The following is an 18821-nucleotide window of genomic DNA, read 5'->3' on the forward strand; positions in this document are numbered from 1 at the left end:
AAATGACGGAACATAGGAGACACTCCTGATGTGGTGATACCTCAAGGAACACACAGGAAAAACCAAAAATCTGTGCTTATAGAACCACAAGGTGTCTCGGGGAAGACACAGGCATGAGCTCACTGGGTGTTCTATGTTTCAAACCAGCACAATACTGTCATGGCCTTCTGTAATCCCAGTGACATAAAGAAAAAAAGTCACTTACTCTCTGAAATCCTAACAATCCAGTTCTCTGGAGAGTTATCCAGGAACAAGGGCTTCCTGTGTGGTAACGCTCAAACCGAACATTTCAGGAAAGACCCTCCGAGCAGCAGAGGAGGGTGCATGGCAGCACAGGCATGAGGCTGGGGCGGCTCTGGAGAGCAGCACGAATGACCGTGGGGCCTGGGGACGCTGCAGCAGCGGGAGATGCCCGGGGGCGAAAGGGGCCGTGAGGCAGCGAAGGCAGCTCTCTTCCCGCGGAGATGGCCATTGGCTGGGGCAGGAGGCTCCGCGGGTATTTGTAGCGCCGGCGGGCGGGCAGAGGCCGCTGCTCGGGAGCGCTGTCCCGCGGCACGATGGAGCTCCAGGGGCTGCGCTCCGTGCTCACCGCGCTGCTGCTGCTGCGCCCTGCCCTGGCCTTCCCTGTGCCCCAGGTGAGAGCAGCGCCGGCCACCGCGCTCCGCCCGCCGGCAGCGGAGCTGCGAAGGCCCGCTTTGGTAAATTTTCTGGAAGAAAAGATTAGTCATATGATAATAAATAAAAGCAATGTAATGATTTAGTTCCTCTGTTCGTCCTGATTTTGATGCTATTGTTGCTGCATTTGTCAGCTATGGAAGAATAATACCTTTTACCTGTTGGTTTTGCAGGAGAACTACGAAAACAGCACAGCAAGTAAGTAGGATTTGTAGAGTATTTTAAAAACAACTGTTATTTCCTGACTGTTTATTGCATATTTGGTTTTGACTTGTTTTTAGAGCATATGAAAGCACTGACAGGCATTTTGAATAAGGCTATGTTTCATAACTTGTTATTGACCTGAGTGCAGATGTGTTTTTACAGAGATGTGCTTCACACAGACTTTTGGGGTATGGTTTATTAGGTTAATTTAGATGTGCTTTCATAGCCTTGAAAATAACATTTTAATTAGACATCTTGATACCTTTTCATTAAGTTGAATGTTATAATAAGACTGCTAATCATTTGTCTCCTTGCCTACCTCCGTGCAGCTGTATGAGAAAGAGATGTCAGGCATCAAAGAAAGCTTCGCTTTGTTCTGGTTTGGAAAAGGCTTTGCTGAACAGCTTTTGTTAACTTGCAAAATACTAGGAGATAATTGCAGACCTTCAGAGGTCAATGGAAAGAAAACTGTAGGCAGACTTTAACTACAGCAACAAACTAATAGGCTGGGTGTAATGTGTGTAAAAAGAAGACACCTTGGAAAAATTTGCTTGGTATAGTCAGAGCAAGTCAATGACAAAATTGAGAAATTCTGCTTTTGAAGTGTCATTTATGGGGAAAAAAGGAATGTTGTAAAATTACTGCTCAGTATATTTAGAAGGGACCAAGGGATACGCTTGATCAAGTTCAAGGTAGTCAGTTGCTCAGACTCCAAGGTGCAGGTTTATTGGGATAAATGCTTACAATGAGTTTTAATTTATAATTGTTACTTCTGTTTGTGCCTTTTGAGGCATCTTTCAGTATTTAGAGCGTAGGGAAAATGTGAGCTGTATAATTTTGAAAGCCCTATCACACCAGATGTTCATTTCATCAAGGAGATGGCAGATGCCTTCTGTGGTGTCTCATTTGGGTTTTAAAAAGAAGTTGCAGGCTTTATGTGACTAGAAATCTGGAGCCTAATTTCCACTGACTTTGACTACTCAATTAATCTAGTGCCTCTTGGGTGCATAAATTCTGGATCTGGTCAACCCATCTCTAAAATGTTCTTCCGTGCAGAATGTTTTTAGGTGCCATGGTTCTCTCTGACGCAGCTGGTGGGTACTGACCGAATTTTTCTGTAATAAACCACCATAATTTTAGTGGACTTCCATTGCCATATGACTGAAGTAACAGTCTGAAAATACAGACTGAAGTTTTTTTTGCTTAATAAAAGCAATTCTGTTGCGGGTGCTAGATAGAATCTGAAAAGGAAGATGTCTCCTCATTATGTTGAGCAATAATTATAAAAAGGGAATGTTGCTGAAAAGTGTGATAGAGCCTGGTGTATCTTTTACTGAAAAAATTATAGTAAAACTTAGGGCACAGGTGGGCTTGGAAATAATAAATGTTTACATGAGTGTTCTCTGTTTCAGCATTGAATAGGAAAACCAAAATTGTTTCATACTTTGACAAGGAAGACTGCAATTATTAGGAAACTGGAAGAGATTGCCAGATAGGCTTGCGGCATATCCATCATACTTAAGAACAGGTCAAACAAACTGTGGTCAGGTGTAATACAGATAAAACTGTTTCTGCCTTAGGGAAGCTGACAAACTGATGACTTCTGAAAGTCCTTCCAATTTTTAAACTTTTTTGATATAACAATGGAGGTAGAAATGTATACATCAGGCCACGTTTTCCCTTCTGGTTTGTATCTAGAATCTCATATTTGGTAAAAATCAGAAGGCATCACAGTAGAAAGGCACCTTAGGACTCAGAATGGTACCAAGCTGCTGTCAGGTGGATACTGAAACTGAGATTATTTTCCCCATGCTAAATTATAGCCTCCATCACATGTTATAACCTTATTCTTTGACACTGTGAAACCAGGAGATATTGTTGAGGGAAAAAATACTTTTTTTTTCACTGTTTTCTTTTGTAATTTTCCACACTGAAATTTATAAAATATTTTGCTGATTCTTAGATGGTAAATGATCAGGATTCTGTTCCTCAGCACAATCCACTAGGAATTTTCATAGTTGTTTGATTTAATATCTTTTTAATTTCTGTGCCAGTGCATCAGCTGGTGCACACCATACCCCTCCACTCAAAGGGATCTGCCAAAAGCATTCCCATGGCTGAGGAGGTCCATGCTGTTGAACACTGTGAAGTTGCATTCAGCATCTAATACTTGTCTTTTTTTTTTGTTTGTTTTTTGCAGCAACAGAACCTACTGAGGTAAGGAAAGCTCATTCATCTCTTCTGATTACTTTGGGGTTCAACACTGTGGAAAGCAAAGTTGGAACTCTTGTACTCCACTCATATCTACACCTGTGCAGCAAAGTCTTTTCTGCTCAGCTGTGCATCAGAGTGTATCTGAAACTTATTCCCCACTTAATATTGCATTTCATATTACAATATCCCTATTTGCCAAGGTACCAAAGAAGAGTTTCTACCACCCCATGGTACTTCTCTACACATGGCACAATATGTAAAAGCTGCCTTGGTGAAGGATACTTCCAATGATAGCCTGGACGCTGTTGATAATTTATATATTACATTATTTAATTTACTATTATATTATAAATTGTGAGGTAATACTAATGTATCGTTCTTGCAGGTTACAACGCAAGTGGATATATATGGTATGTATTACTCCATCTACAGGTACATATTTGAAGGGACATACTGATTGTTATCTACTCAGTTGCTCCAGAAAATAACACAGGCTTAACACAAATTAACCTTTATGAGGAATTTTAAATGAATGCACTCACCACAATGTTTCATGCAAAGCAAAGTCTCTTGGTTTTGGCTAATTGCTTGGCCTTGCTAAAAACCTCAGCTGTTACTTTTGCTAAAAATAGCTCTGCTTAAGTAATGTCCTGAATTAAGTCACTTCTAAAGGTTAGAAGAAGCACAGAGGTCATGTGTTTCTGCCTTTTATTGATGTCAAGGTTGCATAATGTGCAGAGTTGGCTGATTTTGGTAGCAAGACCTATGAGCCCTGATGCTGGGCTTAGCTGGGGACATCAGTCTGACCTGTGGAACAGGAATGCAGTTCCAATTTCATTCATTTTGAGGGTTTTTCAAGAGATCATCATGTCCAGCAAGAAGTAGTAGGACTGCTCTCCTTTCTTTTTTTTTTTTTGTTTCTAGTATTTTATGTTAGGGATTTGAGTGTGAGTTGCTCATAAAGAAATAAAACTGTGCCATCTCAGGCCTAAAAATATGATGGCTAGGAAAAATAAAAAGGAGATAATAAAATAATTGAAGGAGAGTGGCTCTTGGGACTAGATTAATGCCAAAATAACCACAGCTGGGAGGTTCTCAAGATTCTGTCAGTGAACATCTACATGAGTGGACATCCCTCCAGTCCCTAAATAGGCTCTGTGAATTTTACATGCATTGCTGGAAAAAACACACATCACCAGATCAAAAAAAACGGGACTCATGTTTTTCCTGGGAATAAGAAAGTGATACTCTTGTGTTTCTGCACAGAATCTCCTCTGCCTACAGAAACTGATGAGGAGGATGAAGATATTTTTAACAAAATTCTGAAAGTTAACAAAGGTAATGCAGCCAAATTCCTGTCTATAGGGGGCCTGTCTTTGTTGCTGTTTTGGGGTGATGTGGGAGGTACAGTGTCTTACCACAATCTGTGCAAATGCTTTTCCCATCTTACACACCACCTGTAAGAGACACCACTGGGATTATGGTGAGGTCTGCTGAAGCCCTATAGCATCTCAAAACTAGTGTGTCAGTACTGAAGATGCTCCCAGGTGTGGAGGCAACTGAAACTATTTGGTTTCTTCAGCTTCAGCTTTCAACATCTTTGTCATTCTTTGGACATAAAGAGAAATTGTGGGTATTTGTATGCTTTGTTATTTAACTGCCTTTTTTTTGTTTAATGAAGCATTGTTTGCATTCAACCATTCAGCTTTGTAGTACAGACTCCTAGATAAGCTGCAGTCAGTTCCATGCTCGCTGCTCCAGACTTCCTCTTCTCTGATTATTCCAAACATTCCCTGATTTATTAGCTTGTCTTTCTCACATTTTCTCCTCCAAGAGTCATTCAAGTGACTTTACTTGAAGTAGCGTATTCTGTAGAAGGGGACACCAGATATTCCTACAGTTTTCTGCTGAAAACACTCCTCTTTTTGGTTGGCCCACCTTCTTGTGTTTCCTTATTGGCACCTCCTGCTTTTGCCCAGCACCTTCCCAGGGAGATGTTTGATGCCATTCATTCAGTGTTACATGATGGATGATTAAATAGTACCAGAGTGAAAAATCATTCTTATTATTGTGACTGCTCGTTTTCCCAAGTGTGCTTAGCGAGTGTCCAGCAATTTATGGCTCAAATGTTTCCCCCCTTTGTCTCTCCCCAGACAGCTCTCAGTTCCTGCAGGAAGGTGACATAGTTCCCCAGAGGAGCCGCAGTGCCATCAACTGCCGCCAGTGCCACTGGCCCCAGTCCAGCGACGGGATCGTTCGTATTCCATATGTACTGGATCCTACCTATGGTGGGTTTGAATTTCTTGGGTTTTTAATGGATTTTGTCCAATACTCTTCAGGGGGGAAACTTAGATCGAGTGAGCACACAGACAGTTGAATAAATCGATTCTAAGTATTTACTTGTGCTCTGCAAGCACAGATAAATTTTAAGTTACAAGAATCTGAACCAGATATAGATCAAATTTCATTGAGGCATTTTGCCTGCATCATGTTTTGGGACAGTCTCTTGGAGACAACAATAACCATTCCCTCTAATGGTGTCTTCCAGAATACCTACCTTTATAAGCCTCCTGACTATTACATTGGAGCTTTAATAGTCTGCTTTTCATCAGCAAAACAACTTCCCATTATTCTCTCCAAGTGTCCAATAAGATACATCAAAAATTGCCACTATAATTGAGAACAAGTAGTTGAAAAAAGAGGCACTTGAATGCTTTTGGACAAATATCTTTATAAAGAGGATCTTGTGCTAGGCTGTTAAAATCTTAAACAAAATTCAGTACTGAGAGAAAAACAAGAAAGAACCTGGGCTAATTTTCTGTCCTTTATTTATCCTGTTTTTGAGAATATATGAGATTATACTGGCATCTGCTAATGTCTGCTTGTGACCCCTAAAATTACCCCTTTCCTCCCCAGAGGAGAACCATGTAAAAGGGATTCACGATGCCATGGCAGAATTTGAAGCACTGACTTGTATTAATTTTGTGAAGCGTAAGACAGAACGTGACTACCTCAGTATTAGATCTGCTGATGGGTGAGTTGAATGATAAATTAGCAAGTCATTTCTACTCTATTTTTCAATCCTTGCCTACACTGGTTCTGTGTGACCTCAGAGAGGCTTTTTTTTACCACAGTGCCAAGGTTTCTTCCTTGGATACCTTAGTAGTGCAAAGGCTCACCAGGGACATCAGGAGCTCACTGCAGACACTGAGATAATACAAATCATGGAAAAACACCATTAAGGGGGAAAGAATGTCTAAGCTCATGTTTTCTGTGTGGTATAGTGCACACTTCAGCACAACATATATTGAATACTATAGGTCCTATTTACAAAAGTAAACCAATTTCAGCTTATGAAATAAACAATTCTCTGAATCACACTGTTGGCCATCAAGTTCAGAATTAGAGCTTATGAGAAAATTGTTCAACGCTCAGCTTAGAAATGTTATCTCCATCTTATCTCCAGCTCTGATACTGTCTTTAGCATTTTGAAAAAACAAATTATTTCAAGGGAGTTAATGCCATGGTAAAGTCAGAATTCAGGAGCCTCTGTGCTAACAAAAATCTTCCAGAAAGATTTAACAATGATTATTTGCTTCATTCTTGTATATGCCATGGTCACTTTTACCTCTGTACACTCTATCACAGTGGAGAGAGAGGAATCCTTCCACTCCCACAAGAGGTGTGTGAAGCAAAGTTCTCTGTTCTGCCTCTTTGCCTGCCTGCCAATAAAAATCCCATAAATCTTCTGTTGTTGTTCAATACCTCTCTCAGCTGCTGGTCCAACTATGGGAGAGTAGGAGGTGGACAGACTGTCTCTGTGATGAAAGGAGGCTGCATGTGGAAAGGAGTAATTCAGCATGAATTGGAGCACGCTCTGGGCTTTTTGCATGAACACTCTCGAAGTGACAGAGATAAACATGTAAAGATCATGTGGGAATACATCAGTCCTCGTAAGTGCTTTGACCTCCTCAATGCAGGAAGTGGTGTACACACATCCTACTGCTCCCAGCCCTCCCTTCTCCCCTGAAGGGAGTCAACGGGAAGCATACTCTAAGTACAATATCATTTATTACAGCTGACAGACCAGACTTCAAGAAATTTGAAAACTCCAATAACCTGGGTCTTCCGTATGACTATTCCTCAGTAATGCACTATGGCCCGTAAGTAGCAGCATGGCATTACTATTTTAGGAACTCAAGTCTTACATTAGAGTTAGTTTCTATCATAACTCTCTCCTAACTACCAGTTTCCCCTGTTCCTCTTCTGAGAAAAACACCAAAACAACTGTGGGTCAGTTCAGACAAGCTGCTCCCTAGGACAGGGAGACACCATCCCTTAGCTTTCCATTAGGGAGCCCTCCTCTGCTGGGCTTGGGAGCAAAGGAGGGCATCTGGACACTGGCTCTGCTTACTGGTGGACATCTCAATGAGACCTGTTCAAATAGCACTGTTACTCACAGCAACAGCTTATGTACAATTCTTGTTCCTCCTCCAAAGCATCCTACTGAATCCTGAAAGAAGTTACAGTGCTTAGAGAGCATTGTTTCTCATGGGTCTTTTCAGATACACATTCACCAATACCACTGGGAAAGCAACTATTGTACCAATCCCTGATGGATCAGTACATATTGGACAGAGACAAGGGATGAGCAACTTGGACGTTGCCAAAATCAACAAACTTTACAACTGCAGTAAGTATCCCAAAGCCACCCTGTTATCTTCAGCTCAGGTTTGGGTATGTTTCAGAGGCAGCAGTTTTCCATCAGACTGTGAGACTGTTCTCATGAATTCCTGGTACCCACTAGGGTTACTCTGGGAGGGAATGCTAAGGTGAAGCTGGAGGCACATTAGTGAGAAAATGGAAGCTGCCTCTTATTTAAATTACATTTGTTATTAGCATAAGTGTCTACTGTGCAAATGGACTAACTGCATGCCACATTTAAACTTCAATGGAGTAATTTGGTTTCTTACAGTTCAGCAGACAACTATAAATCCCAAAAGTGCCAGACCTCACTGCTCCTCATAGCAGCTGGTACTAAGGACCTGGCCCAAACCAAAACAGTTGTATGCTCCTTTGAACTTGAACAGTTTCATGTTGTCTTTGTCCAGTTTTCAAAAGTCTGTTATTCTAAGCTTGTATGTTTAAACTCTTTATATGTAAGCTCTGCTAGAAGAATTTTTTATATACAATCGCAGAAATTTATTCAGAGGGAAAAAACCCTGATGAAAATATTACCTCTTGTACCCCAAGTGCTCCTCCTAAGCTTAGAACTTAAGCATTGCAGGGGCATCATATTTGTGCTTGACTCTTCTGACATCACTTAACTTCCCCTTCTCAGTGGAAAACAGTGAATTGAAACCTCTCACTCGCTTTATAGAGTTGCTAAAGACAGAGCTAATCAATAAAAAATCAATGATTTTAGAGCACTACTTTACTTTCCCCTTTGATGCATTGTGTGAAAATTAGGACAACCTTTTAATCAAGATGTACCAGTACTCTGAAATGAATGCTGACAGATCAGAAAACAGACATCAGCCCATTCTGAAGAGATTGTAGTTGTGAATGACTGAAAACTTCTGCAATCCTAAGAAAGCATTTTTTCTTCAGGTCGCTGCAGCACTATTCTTGATGGACCTTCTGGGTCACTGAGATCTGCCAACTACCCAAGGAATTACTCAGATAACACCAACTGTGTCTGGCTCATCCGAACCCGATCCAGAAAGGTAACCACAGGCTGACAGTGGTCATGAAATATGGCTGAACTTCTTTCTACATTAAGCACCTTGTGCTTTGTATAGCAGTTGCCAGATGAGATCTTCCTCATGAGAAAAATTTCAGACTAGTCTCTATTATGTGCTTAAGCCAGGTATAGGCAAAGACAATGCAGAGCTGTGATTTTGAAAAACCTCCACATATTGGGCTTCAGGTTTGCAAAATCAAGACAAAGCTCCTTGAGCATGGGAGCATTCAGTGACTAGATCTGAGCCCCACAGCTTCAGGGGAAGAGAGGCAAAGCTGGGTAAGCAGTTCTAGTCTGTGAGTCCATGCTTGCCTACAGTTTAGATTCTGTCTGTTTTAAAGTTCACATTCCATGAAAGAAATATACTTGTATATTAAAAGCTGATTTCCTCTTCCCTTCCAGGTTTCCCTGCACTTTCAAGCCTTTCAGCTGCAGAAAACTAAAGGCTGTCAGGGTGACTATGTTAAAGTTTATGATGGATCCAGCAAGACTTCTCCAGTTCTAATGGACAAGACCTGTGGATCAAAGATACCGAGCAGTATAGTTGCTTCCAGTAGTCTTATGCTCGTAGAGTTTGTCACAGATGATGCCTATACAGCTTCTGGTTTCCAAGCCACCTTTACTACTGGTAAGTCTGGGAACAAGGAGAACCATCAGGAAAACAGTCCATGTCAAATCAACCTTTCTATTCACCCAGGAAAAACATTGAAGAACTTTTCTCCATGAGGGTCATCTCTTCCTGCCTTGCTTTTGACATAAGGGATCAGTTCTACACCGACCCCATTTATTCATTCATGCAGATGGGGCCACCCTCAGGCTGTGGTGTTAGCCAGGTGCTTCACTGTTCACCTGCCCTCTCAGATATGTGCCATTCCAAAGCATGTGCCAGTGAGGGCAATCAATTCAATGACACTGCTGGTGTTACTAGCACAGCAGAAAGACAATAAATTCTAATGTAGAGTTTGAATATATCGTTCCCTGGAAAAGGTGACATTTGTAATCACACAGCTCAGAGAGTGAGACAGATCTTAGGTAAAGATCACCCAGCCCCATGACAAGAAGAGAGGCAGCATTTCCATGGTCAGGGTTCCTGGAACCTTCCCAGCTAGAACACATTTTCTTCAGTCCCATTTAATTAACAACTAAGGCCACAACTAAACAATTAAGTGACCATAGGCTTTTGAGTTAGCCTGTGGCAGCTGGAATAAAGGAATCTCTGTGCATGTGATTGCAGCCTACAGCAACTGCACAATGGTACAGCTTGTGTTGGTGGGCAGGGAAGCTCGGCTGTGTCGTGCAGCCTTGTGTCTGCCATGGGATAAGAACAAGCACACAGGCTTTGCAGGAATCCACGGAAATGCACTAACCTGACCGTATATCCAAACCAAACCAGCAATTTTGCATTGTCCCTTTGTAGTATCTATTCCTGTCCACTGTTGCTATGGAAGGAAAGAAAAATAAACTCCCTGTGCCACTTTGATGTGTCCACAAATATAAAGCAATGTTAGCTACCAGATAAAATGTGATTTAGCATGTACACATTCTAGAGATGCTACAGTTTGTTTAGAGACCTCTGAAAACTAAGTATTCTCTCATTTCATTTACAGTGAGGACCCAAAGAAGAGCTAGCGTCCACAACTGACCTAAGGAAGAAGAACTTACTCTGTGAATATTGAAATTATGTGTTTCCTACTTTGTTCTTATCTTGGCTTGGATCAGTATGAAATTTAATTCCATTAAGAATCAAAATTTTCATCTTCCCAAAAAAGTTTTATTTCCCAAGCCATATCAATGTACAAATTCTATACATCTAGTGCGCTCCTCCTTTTGTCTGCACAGTTAAGTTATTACCTCTTTCTATTTAACAATTGAATAAAAAGCTTCATTAAAAAAAGAGTTTCTATTTCTCTTTTATAGCAGTCACTTCCAGCCAAACACACTATCAATGTGGTCTGACTTCTTAGCCCCCTTCATTCATTCATAGGGATGTCTCTTAAGTGTACCATGGACATCATCATGGGTTTAGTTAGTTGGCTGAAGAGACCAGCTCCAAACTTTAAAAAATCATTTTATCGTCTTCACAGTCCTGAGCACAAAGAGGTCTTGGACAGAGTCCTACTCCAGCCTAACATTTCAGCTTCCAAAAATGACTTCAACACAAGAAAGGTGGACAAGAGAAATCTATTTCCAGGAAAGGACTGGTACTTCCTATTTCAGTTTTCCTGGTACAGTTCTGGCAGGCAGAGGACAGCTGAGGGTGATAGTTTAGCTACAAGCCATTTTTGGTTCCACAGAGATGATTAAGCCTATCACAGGACAAGAGGTGGACCAGATAATGCTACCAGAGTTCTTGCATATGTTCAAAGAAATTTTTTGTCAAGAAAGTAGCTAAGCTCTTCTGAGTTCATAAGAGAGCTGCAAGAGTGTCACAACTCTTGGAGTGTTCATTTTAGAGCCTTGCCTGCAATCACACTTTTTAAATGATATTTTCTTGACTAACACAAGCCTGTAAGAGATCTGAGAACAAAACAGGCTGCTATTTTAATTTGTAGACTAGACAGATAGTTAAATATATTACTAACCTGGATATTTAATACTTGTATTTTTAAGTGTGAAACAAAGGAAATACTTTTCCTGTTCTTACCTTGTAACACTAGAAACCTTGAAATTTTTCTCACAGAAATACATTTCTTCAAAAAAACAATGGGAAATTAATTTGAATCTCAGAGTAAAATTTATGTAGTAAATGAAAAATTATTTTTTTATTCTTTTGTTATGGAGGCACAAAAAGACTTATCTGAAAGAATTTGCTCAAAGGCCTGTCTGTGTTTATACTATGTGATGAAGAATCAGTCAGCTCTTGAGAGAAGTTCTAATTCCATTGAATACTGCTTCCTTACCCACAGTGGCTGTGCAAATGCCTCTGAACACAGCAATCTTGAGTCTGCTTTAGAAGAAGCCTTTCTTCAATTCTTCAGACCCTGCAAGATGGGTTCAGCTTCTGATGTGTTGTTTGAGTCACTCTGAGCAATCAAGTGTTGCTATCATCACATCATGAAAGGAGTAGTCCTTCTAAAATGCTGTTAAAAATGCAGGTCTAGAAAAAATTGATTCCTAAGACTCTGCAAAACAAAATAGAGGCAATAATACTGCAAAGCCAGTGGGTGAGGGGTAACATCCTAGCACTATTTTTGAGAGGAAATTCAGGTGTGATTACAGGGTTCAACACAATGACAAAAGGCCATCTCAGGTGATTCAGATATTTACGCTTGAAGGAGGAATGATGATTTCAGTAAGAGTTCTGAAAAATTGTTGGCAATGGCTGAGAAATTAATAAAGCTGTGATAATCTGTGTATTGCTGAAATTGCTACAATAGTTAAGAACTTTTCTTTTTAGAAAAACCTAGCAATCTGTGCCAAGAAAAATTAGATCCAGTTGATGTTAAGAACCTGTATTTTCTCCTTTTAATTCCACTGGAACAGGATCCACTTCCCTGCCAAGATGCAGTCAAGTCCAGGTCTGTGTGGAGTTGGTCTGATCCTTATTTCACAGGACAGGCGTAAAGCTGGTCCCAGAGACAGAGCCAAGGTTCAGCCCAAGGATGTCACCACTCAGTTGCCCCAGAACACCTCCCATGAGATTGTAGCAGCTCAGGATGTGATGAGCAGCCCAGGCAGTCACTGATTCTACCTGGCCTGGTGTCCAGCCATCAGCTGGAATGTACAGGGACAGCAGTATCAGGCAGCCTGTCAGTGTCTGAAAACCATTTCTATCATGAGGACTTTAACCTCCCCTTACTGTGACCATAAATGCCCCTTGTCCCAATTTCAACCTGAGGGTAGAAGGCACCCTGTTCAGTGGGATCACATCTCTACTTACTGCCCTACAGCAGAGTGTAACATTTCCCTCCTGCAAGTGGGGATCTCTCTCTAGCTCTAGGGACGTGCACAGCCCCACAGACAGGACTGCAGGACTATCTGAGTGTCAGCTAAGTGTGGTTTCACAAGGCTACCACTGAACGGGCCCTGTTCACTTCAAACACTCATTGTCACACACACACAAACACAGAGCTATGCCTGCCTCCTCTTCCTCATCTTGACTGTCTCCAGAAGAGATATCAGATAATGCAGCACTATCATCTTCAGAGACACCATCTTGCTGAAGGAAGCGCCTGCTGAGCCAGAGAATATTTCAGCAGGGAGAACAGCATCACAAATTGTGATGGGAATTGTCCTGACCCCATATGCAGATAAGTGCTCAGTCTCCTCTGGGACAGTAGTGACATTTTCCTCAGGCAGTCCTAGTCTGAAGGCTATAGTGGCAGGACAGAGCCCCAGGCACTCTTTGAGGCTCCCCTGCAAGTTTTTATTTCTGAGGTGCTACCCAAGACATGTGAAGCTGAGGCTTCTGAACCAAAATCGCTTTGGGAATGTGGAAAACTTCATGTATGCAAAGCCTCCCAGGGATGCAGCAGAACACCTCTTTTAGGATACTGTCTCTTTCCCCAAACTACATCCACAGCAATCCAGCTGGGCCAGTCTTTGTGGAATGAAATACAAAGATTTCCAGGAATGCTGTGGGGATGGAAGTGTGCACGTGCAGGAAATCACTGGAAGAAGCAGCCAAACAAGGGCTACAAGAACAGCCTGTATTGATAACAAAGGACATAATTCCCATGACACAGCACCCAGGAGGACCATGGAGGAATGCAGTGTTTATGACATGACCACAGGGTCTAAACCCCATTCAGCACAGAAGGCCTGTCAGTGGAAAATCCTGCACTCACGTGCCAGCAAATTTGCAGCTCCTGTCAATATCTTCCCTTTCTCCCATTGCCATAGCAGGAAAAAGGATGTATCCTTTCAGCAATGACAAACAGGTTGTTTGAACACGAGAGGCTTTTCTATGAGGAGGCAGAAAGTTGTAATTCTCACTCTTTTTTCAGTATGTTTCCCCCTCATGGTCTGAATTCTTCTTCACTAGGCACTGCACAGACTCGGGCAATTATATGAGTAATAACTTTTTTTTGTTTTCTTTAGAGAAAGGTAGTAACTTTTAGTCTGCCTTTTTGACTAGTTTAAACAGTTAAAAATAAAAAATAAAAGTACCAAAAACCACAACCTTCCCTTTTGCCTTTCAGTTGTAGTGCATACTGTCATTCATAACAACTATTCTGAATCTCATAAAGCTTTAAAGCAATTGGCATCATCCTTGACCAGGGGAATCCAGGAAAATAGTTACAACCCAAAGCACAATCAGAAGTTCATTAAACAGTAATATCATTCTATATTTTCAATGAATGCTTGTCCTTTTACAGGAAGTGATACATATAAGAGTGAGAGACCAAACAATAGAAATGAAAAGAAAGCATTTTTATTTGGCATTAATGGCTAAAATAGGTGTTGCCTGAATTTGCCTGTTTTATACCTCTTTTAGGAAAATTGTACAGGTAGTATCAGAAGGAATAGGCTGATACAGCCCAGTGATCACCAGGAAAGTTGACAGTGACGAGGGAGATCCAAGGTCAGATGGTGAAACTGCTCTGCAGGCTGGGATGAACAGGGTTCATGGGCAAGTAGAGGCACAGCTGTGACAACACTGGAGAGGGACACACCTCCCACACAGCTTAACCAGAGACTGAAGGTGTTGGGCTGAGCTGCAGTGAGGCTCCTGGCCCCATGAGTGGAAGGCTTGGAAGAAGGTCCCGGGTGAAGCTGATCAGGGCAATTAAGGTCTCACTGCACTCAGGGATCTCCAAGGAAGAAATAAAATGATGTCAGGAGTGCTGTGGTTCTTTAGGTAGCCAGTGGTTTAGGACAGGCTTAAGATGGTTCTGCAGTAGGTACCGAGGTAAACAGACAGCAAGTACCACAGAGACTCATGAACATGGAACTGTCAAACCATCTGCACAATGAAAGTGCTTAAATCTCAGGAGGATGCTCAGGTAACTCTTTGATTCATCATAATGCTTTCTACTCTTCTAAAGCCTCAGTCTGAATTACAGACCAGAGTTGTGGGGCCTGGTTTTAGTCAGTAACTATATGATAGGAGTTATTTTCTATGACAGGAGTTTATTTTTTAACTCTCCACCTGTATTGAGAGTTCATATATGAACATCAATAGACCAGTTCTGTTTCTTCCATGATCCTGCTGATGCCTTGTCCTGCTGGCAGTTTGTGTCCTGATCAATCTTATTTGTTTTGACCTTCATCTCAAGCCCCTGATGGCAGAATCTTTGCTTTTCTTTCCAGTCCTCTGTCTTGGTGCAGGAGGTGTACTTCCATTACACAGCTGTCTTCTAGAACATCTTTTTGGTTGCTTTTAATCTATAGCTATTACCTTCCACATCATTGTGTTATGGGATTGCAATGATTGAATTCAGTTGTATTGTCTGTGTATAATCAATTTAAATAGAAAGGAATAAACTCAAAGAGAATATTCACATAAGGAGATATGTGTTTGTAATTATTTTCAGTTGACTTTTAAGCTTCCATTTGCTATATACTTTATTGTTCTTCTTGTACATGGCAAACTTGGAGAAAATTTTCTGTTGGGTTTAGCCAAAAGGAGTTAAGAATCTTATGTGTTTTAGAAAGATGCCTGATCATCTTAATATAAAAATTCAAAATTAATCTTTTTAGCTGTAAGCAGTCCAAAGCTCGCTTAAAGGCCTCAGCTTGTAAATATCAATGGTTCTTCATTGTTCTGTACCTTGCCTTAACTAGCTTGTATAGATCCACCTCTCAAATACACATATGAGCATTGGTAATTAGATTTCCTAATATATTTAGATGTAATTTATCACATTTGTAAATTTCCATTTGAAGTGTAATGGGCATAGGACTGTGGAGTAGAAGTATTAATTTAGTGGTAACTGGTAGACCTGGCTTGTGGAAACCCACCACCAACACAACATTTTGACTGCAAGCTCAGGATTGTATTACGTGAGAGGAGTAAAAGGAGAAGCTGCTTACAGGAATATGAAAAGCTGTATGAAACCCCCAAACCAGATTCAAGTAAGGTATGACAGGTTAGGCTTGAGATATATTACTAGAATCTGAAATATGACTCATTCACAGGAGTGCAACACTGATTGCCCCAAAGGGAGAGAAAATGGATGCTGTGGTTACACTTAAATTCCCAAATGTAATCCTTTTAATCTCTTGGAATTAGAACAGCTGTTCATGGGAAGGAAGCTGTGCAAGACAGCTTAAAATATTCCTTTCGAAATGAAACATAGTTGTAATTTTTACAGGTAGTAAAATCACTGATCTTTCTACAAACAGAATAAGTAGCCCATTAAATCTGCTCTGGTTTTGATCCTGCCTCTTCACATGGTATTTAGCAAGATATTTCTACAGCTATAACTCAAAGTGCATTTGATACCATAAGATTCAGACTCTTCTTTGCATTGGTTCAAAAGACATTATTTTTAGCCAAATATGTATAATTTCTAACAGCAATCTAGAGTTGTGTTTTGTACCTATGCAATATTAAGATGTCAGCTGATGGACAACACTCCAGTTTAAAGTGTTCCAGAGTCTATCAGCTAGTAATATTTATTTTTAGTATCTGTCTGTTGGATATGTGCATGATACACCAGATATATGGGAAATGGATACCTAACATTGTTTGGTTTGAGAATAAATGTTTGTAAAATAATGTAAAAGAAAGAAAAGTAACAATCTACTTAAACTCAGCCACCAAATCTTTTGGTATTACCTCAAAACCTTTTAAGTTATGCTCTGAATAATAAAATGGAGCTGCCAGTAAATATCTTTGCAAAACTAAATGCATTAGTTTGCTTTGGTCTGAAGTTTGTTGTCTGGCTCTGTTCCTACCAGTTTCTGATAGGGTGACTGACATTTAGATTTCACAATGTCTTACCTCCACTGACATGTGAGAGAATATATTCCAGTAGAGATAATTACATTCAAGTGGTTTTCAAAACAGAAAAAAAATCCTCTTCTCTCAATTCTTCTCTCCCCAGAACATTATTTAGGACAAGGCTATCCCAGTGTGGTAATAATACATCCAAATCAATTGTGCAAAATGAGATAGACTTGCAACATACAGCAATTTAAAAATCCTTAAATTCTCCCATTTAAATAAATTGTACAATGAAGTGTTAATACTCGGTTCCACTAAAGTTTTTGTCACTTTTGCCAATCTACTCAGTAATCACAAAATATGAGGCTATTTCTGGAGGATAATTTATTCAGTACATTAGTTTCTTTCTTCTGTTGACAAAATGCTCAGAAAAGTCCTCACAATAACTTTATTGCCTGAGTTTGTAAATTTATTTGGTAAACGTTTTTCTGTGAATATTTTATGAACAATTTGTTGTAGATGTTCATGATTCAAATTAATTATAGCATTAATTCAGTGCCTAAGGAGTATGGTTTCTGCATTGTAATTGTCACTTGTGCAGCTCACCCGCACATTTCCCATTTTGAATTTAAAGTGTGAATAATCGCATTCAAACATGTATTTTGTGACTATTTAAGCTTTCGAATTTCAATTTATTTTTGAAAGTTAAAGTAAGCCCTTTTTTCCTCTAATGAATATTAGTGGGTTTTTTCCATTGCTTACACAGCTCTCGTAATTGAATTTTGCTGACCTAGATTTCCCCTGTAGTTTCAGCAGTTTGAGTTGAGTACAGCTTTTTCCCTTCACTTCATTTTCTAGATTTCTGTAGTGTCCAGTAACTGAGAATAAGTTTTCTTCCTGTATAATATGATTTGGAGAGATTGATTACTTGATTTAGTTACTGATTACTTCACTTTGGAAATTTTGGCAGCAAAACCATCGGAGAGTACTATCAGACCTGTTGTAGAGTAGATGAATGGGGTTTTTTAATCCTTGATCAAAATCTCTTCTTCTGACATCTCAGCTGACATATTAACTGTCTCTTCTTGTCATTTGGGGGGATAATGTCAGTTTGATGAAGGAGCTGTTTATGAATCTCACATCTATACAGCAGAGCTGGGCATGCTGCCAAGCTTCACACAAATACATAATTTCACTTCTTTTAATTGGCTTATTATTATTCCATGACTGTGGGAGCAATTTCTCCCTGTAACTTTTTCTGTAAGTACAGAAGTTGTGTATTCTTCTCCTGAACATGTAGAAATACACTGATTTTTGTTGATGAGATCCACCTTCTTTTTCCAGAGACAGCCAATCTTACTGCAGAGATTCCACAATGTCTGAAAAGGATCAATTCTTGGAGGAAGAGCAGCTATCTCAAGCTCCACTTGGGCAAATCTGAAGTGACACTATCCAATACCTATTTTCTCCAGGGACCACTTTCTTTTTCTCTTAGTCTAAAAGTCTAGCCTCTGAGAATTGTCTCACACAACAGGCAACTTTAAGGGGCAGAATATTGGGATGTTGGCTGAGTTCCAAAATTCATCCCAGGTCTGCCATCTGCACCCAGAACAGTAAATATGTAAGACACCACAGAAAATTATACGCTCATAGAGAGAAGGGGGTTTTGATGGTGATCTCTGTAGCCCTTTTAGTAAACTATTTAGCTGTATTTACAGAATGATATGACACTTCTTTTTCTGCCATTTTTAAGGGTTAGGATTTTCATTACGAGCCATTCTGTAACAATCATTTACACACAGCTTCTCCTCAGATATTTGTTGAAATCCTTAAGTCTCATGCTCTTTATAAGAGTATTATAAGGAAGTTAAAGCAGTAGTGTAAGAAGAACTGACATACAAGAACTGATTCTTCTGATTGTCCTAGAGATAAACCCAGTACATTCATTACCTCCATTTATTTATTCAGCACTGGATATACCTCTTTATACCATAGCTGGTCCAAAACTGGCCCCAGGTAGGGGTTCTCCAGCACTAGCTCAAATCTGGTTTTGCACTCCACAATTCAACACACTTCACTGTTTCAAGAATTAATTCCCCAAAGTAGTACCTTGCAGTATTTGAGGGTGGTGTTGTTGTTGTTGCTACTGCACTC

General features: G+C 40.2%; 1 protein-coding gene across 1 annotated transcript; it reads left to right on the top strand.

Annotated features, from left to right (window-relative positions):
- The first annotated feature begins 421 nt into the window (after positions 1-421).
- Positions 422-10674, top strand: LOC134550583 (astacin-like metalloendopeptidase). The gene is made up of 13 exons (XM_063397326.1): positions 422-635; positions 852-873; positions 3080-3096; positions 3479-3503; positions 4360-4431; positions 5247-5381; positions 6010-6127; positions 6868-7046; positions 7172-7256; positions 7659-7786; positions 8704-8819; positions 9239-9464; positions 10444-10674. Exons 1-13 carry the CDS (start codon positions 558-560, stop codon positions 10476-10478), a joined length of 1236 nt encoding a protein of 411 aa, XP_063253396.1. The 5' UTR covers positions 422-557; the 3' UTR covers positions 10479-10674.
- Positions 10675-18821: the final 8147 nt, after the last annotated feature.

Source organism: Prinia subflava, chromosome 5 (assembly GCF_021018805.1).
Source record: "Prinia subflava isolate CZ2003 ecotype Zambia chromosome 5, Cam_Psub_1.2, whole genome shotgun sequence".
NCBI classification, from domain to species: domain Eukaryota; kingdom Metazoa; phylum Chordata; class Aves; order Passeriformes; family Cisticolidae; genus Prinia; species Prinia subflava.

Coding starts and splice junctions, on each gene's coding strand:
- LOC134550583 (XM_063397326.1), top strand. CDS start 558: ATGGAGCTCCAGGGGCTGCGCTCCGTGCTCACCGCGCTGCTGCTGCTG. Junction 4,432..5,246: donor AATTCTGAAAGTTAACAAAG/GTAATGCAGCCA, acceptor GTCTCTCCCCAG/ACAGCTCTCAGTTCCTGCAG. Junction 7,257..7,658: donor TCAGTAATGCACTATGGCCC/GTAAGTAGCAGC, acceptor GGGTCTTTTCAG/ATACACATTCACCAATACCA.